Consider the following 5780-nt stretch of genomic DNA (forward strand, 5'->3'; position numbering starts at 1 on the left):
ATGAGCTCAAGTAGGTGTACAAGTAAACTAAAAGTTAATTTATCAAACACTGATTTTAAATTTTTACATCATATCGGAAGAACCTTGTTAAGAAAACATATTTCTTAAAACATTGATATAGTCACAATGAACCGTGGTATCAGTTCAAAATAAAGCGATTAGTCGTGACTATATTTACCTGGTGAGTCCTAATGAGGGTAAAACATGGTGAAAGAAAGTCAGAGAAATTGTTTTTGATTGATATAGATTAAACTGATCGAAAAATGTTATATATATTTAATATAATAGTTGTTTTGTAAAATATAAGTTTTGAGTGTTTTTAGAAATTAAGGAAATAACGATTATACAGAATTTTATTTTTAAAACAAATCTGTGGCTTCCTTTTTTAAACAGGCTTTTCACTCTTTTATACTCGGAGTATTTTTTCATTTAAAATAAGATAAATTTAATATTTTTTAAAATGTGCTGAATATTTAATATAATAACTTTTAGTTTAACTTTATTGTTAATAAGTAGTTATTTTCGGTTTGTATTAAAAAATAAAAGTATATAAATATTAAAAATACTTTACATCTGTGTATTATAATTTAACTTAGTTTTAGTCGTATTTTTTAGTCTTTTGTTATATATATACACTTTATGTTTTAGGTAAATATGTAAAACACACTACATATGCTGTTAAAAAGTTAAACTACAAGTTTTATAGTTAGTCAAAAAAGTTTTCTAAATTATTTATTTGCAAAAGTTATTAACGTGTAAAATAAAGACAAAGCTAAAACTTTCAATGTTTGATATAATGCATAGCATTTATTTAGTTATCTTAAATAATCTTGTAATGCATATGAAGAGAATGTACATGTTTAAAGCAAGAAAAAAACAATACTACTTAAAAAATATAATTAGTGAAAAAACACAATACAGTAACCTCTCGCTTATTTACGCACATTGTGTCCACAGAAAAAGTGCGTAAAGATACGAGAGATCGTAAAGATACGAGAGGTACCAAATATACTTACTATAATGGCTTTTTTTTGATATTGCTTCTAGTTAAAAGCAGACTGGGAACTTTCCCCCTTTTTTACAATTTGTTTACTTTATTTAAAAATATGAAAACAAAAGATAAAACTATACGTATACTAAAAAATAGGATAAAAATATATCTAACATAATAAGTAGATTTTATCTCTTTCTATATTTAAATGTCACTTATTTGATACTTAACATTCATATTCTATACTACTTAGCAAATTCAATCTACAATAAAGCGTTTGGTTACAATTAAAAAATGGTGTGGTGTCTATTATAAAATTTGTGTTGCTTTATTCATATATAGTGCAAGAGTGCTGTATTATTTTTTTGTGTTTTTAACTCTCATAATTTCATTATACTTTCATTATTTAAGACAGTCATATTTCTTTCAGAATTTTTATTTAATCTCTTATTGCTAACATAATTAATATAAATGTTTATCAATTAGTCAAGGAACATAAGTTTACTAAGTCTAAAGATATAGAGAGGTGAGATAGCATTTATCAACATATTTTAAGTTAAAAATATACAACAAACCTAACTTGTGTAAAAAAAGCTAAAATTTTTATTTTTTGAATTTTTTAGAATTCTAAAATGCGTAACTAAACGAGAGTGCGTAACGTCACGAGTGCGTAAAGATGCGAGAGGTTACTTTAATTAAATTTTTTTGAAGTATTTACTATGTCTATATTATAGTGATATAAATGCAAAAAGCTGTACATACACAAACATTCTGTTTCAATTGTAGAGTAAACTATTATTTCCTTGTTTTTCTAGACTTTTAAGATCATAATAATAAAAAAATGTAAATCACAAAAAAGTAATTTTAGTTATTTTAAATATTTATTTTGGTATTTTTAAAGAATGCTGTGTTAAAATTTATTTTGTAAATATTTTGACTGCGCTAACTTTTGAAAACTAGAACCACTAGTCTAAACTATGTCATGATTACGTATTGTCGTATCGGAAACTGTTTTTATTTCCTCAATATCAAGATCTACTTTTTTAATACTGTCATCATTAACTTTTACCTCATCTTGTCTTCTCCTGTATTTTGGAGTGAATGCAAAAACGAGGAGAAAGCACAGCAGTACCAGGTAAGCTCCTAAGTATGCTGAAGGCACTGTTTTAAAATAAGCATGTATTAACTACAAAGTTTTTTTTACTTCACTAGTCAGAAATGTTTCATTGTCTAGTTGTAATTGTACTTGCTGTAAAAATACTATTCAAATACATTTAATTTCCTTTTTTTGGTTATTTTCGTACTTCAGGATTAATTTTACGAAGAAAATACGTTGCATGAAAACATAGTTTCTGACAAATTAAAACTAACAGCTCAGGTCTCTACCAGCAAAGTTCGTTTCTTCGTCAATGGGACACACTGATTTGCTAAAAACAGCATCCTCCTTACTCATAGGAGTCCCAAACATAGGAATCAGGATTGCGAGTACTATTCCTTGCAAATTTCTGATAAGAGCAAAAAATTTACGTTAAAAAAGTACTTACAGTAACAGAGTTACCTTAACCTAAGAGAAGGTTCGTTAAGTGTTATAGAACTGAAAAAACGCTAATTACTAACTGTAACATATATGTATGATAAAATAAAATCTTTTTTTTATTTATGAGTGTCCATTTGTAAATTTTTTGGTCATGTTTTAATTTAAGTTTGAATTAAATTTTGCATACTTAATGATGTATTTTAGCTGTTATAAAAACACATTAAGTTATACAAATGATTTTTTTATGCAAAGTAATTTTATTTTAACTATTGTTGTAAACAGTTTTTTTAACGCTTAGCGTTCATATTTTATAAAATAAGATCTCACGGTCTATGAACTACTACTTATATATCAATAAAATACCACTTTTAAGACGTAGTAGTTTTAATCTAAAGTTAGTACTAAAATATTTATACGATATAGGCTCAAAGTATGTACAACAAAAAAAAATTACAGCTTTTTTTACTGCTTAAAAATATAATGTTGTGTTAAATTAATAAATATTTTTAAACTAACCCAATTAATTGAAGAAACCCCGAAACAGTAGAAGATGTGGCAGGATACGTACATTCAATGGCAAGTTCAACACCAAGCGGAAATATTCCTATTGCGAAAAAACCAAACACACTGAAGACTATTATAACGTAGTTTCCTAGGTTTATTCCCCAGATCTACAAAGTTTTTTAAAGTAATAATTTGTAAAAATATAGTAGTAGAGATATAGTCAAAAAAGATATGTAAGTTTTAAAGCTTAAATAAATTACACAACTGACAAAGTTTATTATTTATTTTTTTAGGTTAGGTCTTAAGTAGATTTATCACTTTAAATCCATTTTGTTCTTTGAATTACTCGTTTTTTAAGTTTATGATGTTAAGAAGATGTCAACCCTGATCTTAAATAAAAAATAGCAAAGGTAAGAAAATTACTTTTCTAACTCACACACAGTAAACCAATGTAACCAGAAGTTACAAACAAGAATGCAAATTTAATGATAGAAGACAGCTGTTTCGTTTTGTCACCTATCACGCCCATCACCAATGCCCCTATTATGCCACTCATTGTAAGTGCAGAGGATGCAACGCCTGCTAGTTTCTATAGAAAAATATACTTTAGTTAGTTTTGTAGCCGTATATTCAGCACATCATTTTTAAATTTATAAGTTTATACTCGCTTGAAAAAAAGCTAAAAATTATCTTACATTATCGTAACCGATTGGGCACAACATTTGTTCGATTAATATCGCAATGGCTGAGAGCAGACCCAAACCCCCTCCTACAACAGTCAGAAGAATCATCGTGTTCTTGCTTGTTACTATCAGCTGTTTAAAGTAAGTTTAGTTGTCAGCTAATTGTTTTAAGTTGTTTTTGATTAAAAATGCTAGTTAACACTAACTTTAAGATCATGTGCGAACTTGGATAGTCCACCACTGCTACCACTATCCGAAATAGTCGAGTTCATTTCTTGGAAAGTTTCCTTTTTGCCGTAAAATGCCAGCAAAAGCGTACCAATAACTGCGTTAGTTGTGCTAACCACGAAAGGAATCTGTTCAAAAATAAAAATTGAATGCTTGTATACTTATTGTTTTTTTATATAGATACGTTTAAAAAACTTTTGATTTTACCACTATATTAAAAGAAGTATAACTATACTTAAAAAATAATCTAAAAAATGTTACGAAAATTTTTGTATGCTTGTAAGATGGTATATAAAATTGAAGTAAAGGTTACTAATGAAGATAAGTAGCCTAATACAAAAACTATAAAAGTTGAGTAAAAATTACAAACATTAAAAAAAAAAGAAATATTATACAAATTAAAAATTACTTAAAAACTTTTCATTTGAACTAAACAAAACCTCTATAAAAGATTATTAATACACTTTACAACTTTACTTTAAACGTCAGAAAAACAAGTGTTATAAAATATGTTGTTTAATACCAGTATTCTGTATAAAGAAGAATGATTAAATAGATGTACTTTAAATTTCAGATTAAATTAGTTTCAACACCACAGGTTTTTTAAACTAACAAGTGTTAATAAAAACATTTTTCCACTAGAAACTAGATATGGTGACAAACTTCCAGTTATAATGACTCCAAGAAGTGTAGCTAAAGTTTACATTTGTTTACTTACTAAATTTAGATGTTTTTTTTTTCATTGTTTAATCTTTTAAACAAAATTCCAAACAATAAACAGTAAGAAAAAATAACAGTGTTAAAAACGTTGGACTCGGGCATATTAAAATATTAATGCATCAAAACTTAAATTTTCTAGTAATTGTTTTTCACTTAAAATTATATACAATCCTTTAATATAATTTTTTTATAGACATAAAATAATCTAACATCTAATAAAACACTAAATCTAGCAAAAAAAAAGGAATCTCATAAATAAATTAGTTCATTACCTAAAGTAATAGCAGTGTTCATAATAGTTCGTTGGCTTGCGTCAAAGTAAATTTGAACAGTTTTTGGAGGTGAAAAAATGCTCAGAGGCAAAGCAACTGCCATTATTGACTGACCAACAGCAAGTAATTTAAATCTTGAACTACCCTCAACCATTGTGCTTGCGCTATACATTGACAACTTTTAATAAATAAACAATAGAAGAAGTGCTAAAATAAATCAAATTACTATAAATTTTTTCTAAAAAGAACAAAAGTCCTACGAACAAAAAAAGCAAAAAAGCTTTTTAGAAAAATTTAAGGCAGACTTGAAGTATATCAACAACTGAAACGAACCTTACTGCGCGAAATGCTGATCCTACCACCATTGTCCAAGATGCTACTACAAGAGACTTGTTGAGTCCTAGCTTTTCAAGCAACCATATCGATAATGGTCCGCACAAAATCGTGGAAGCTAAGAAAACGACAGAAAGCATATTGATTTCAAAAATACCGCAGTGAAAAAAAGCAGCACTTTGGTAAGATACAGCAGTAAAAGATAGCCATGACTGTTGATTATTTAATAATTTTTTAAGTTAAAAGTATATTGAATTATTTTATATCAAATGTTAACTAGTTTATGTTACTAAAATAAAGTTATTAACAAACTGTCATTAGTTTGCGCAAACTGCAAATATTTGAAAAAGAAATTATAAACAATAACATTTTAGTTTATACAAATTTTCTTACTTTTAATAAGTGGTTAAAAAGTGACTCACTGAAGTCTGCTTAGTTCATTTTGTTGGTGTTAATTTAAAGAAAAGAAAAAAAAGTAACATAATACTAATTACTAGAACTTTTATTTAATG

General features: G+C 26.8%; 1 protein-coding gene across 1 annotated transcript; it reads right to left on the bottom strand.

Annotated features, from left to right (window-relative positions):
- Nucleotides 1-1961: 1961 nt before the first annotated feature.
- On the bottom strand, nucleotides 1962-5408 carry LOC145828653 (uncharacterized protein B0416.5-like). The gene is made up of 7 exons (XM_082936409.1): nucleotides 5241-5408; nucleotides 3922-4071; nucleotides 3728-3847; nucleotides 3469-3621; nucleotides 3045-3199; nucleotides 2363-2496; nucleotides 1962-2152 (listed from the first exon to the last, which is right to left on the bottom strand). Exons 1-7 carry the CDS (start codon nucleotides 5406-5408, stop codon nucleotides 1962-1964), a joined length of 1071 nt encoding a protein of 356 aa, XP_082792535.1.
- Between the last annotated feature and the right edge of the window lie 372 nt (nucleotides 5409-5780).

This window comes from Thalia democratica, chromosome 2 (assembly GCF_965202585.1).
Source record: "Thalia democratica chromosome 2, ktThaDemo2.hap1.1, whole genome shotgun sequence".
In the NCBI taxonomy this organism is placed as follows: domain Eukaryota; kingdom Metazoa; phylum Chordata; class Thaliacea; order Salpida; family Salpidae; genus Thalia; species Thalia democratica.

What these genes read in the sequence shown, in the direction of transcription:
- LOC145828653 (XM_082936409.1), bottom strand. Translation starts at nt 5,408, where the DNA reads ATGCTTTCTGTCGTTTTCTTAGCTTCCACGATTTTGTGCGGACCATTA. An exon ending in CAGTTGTTGATATACTTCAA is followed by an intron (nt 4,072 to 5,240) that starts GTCTGCCTTAAA and finishes ATTTTTGAACAG; the next exon opens with ATTCCTTTCGTGGTTAGCAC. An exon ending in GGGTTTCTTCAATTAATTGG is followed by an intron (nt 2,497 to 3,044) that starts GTTAGTTTAAAA and finishes TGCTCTTATCAG; the next exon opens with AAATTTGCAAGGAATAGTAC.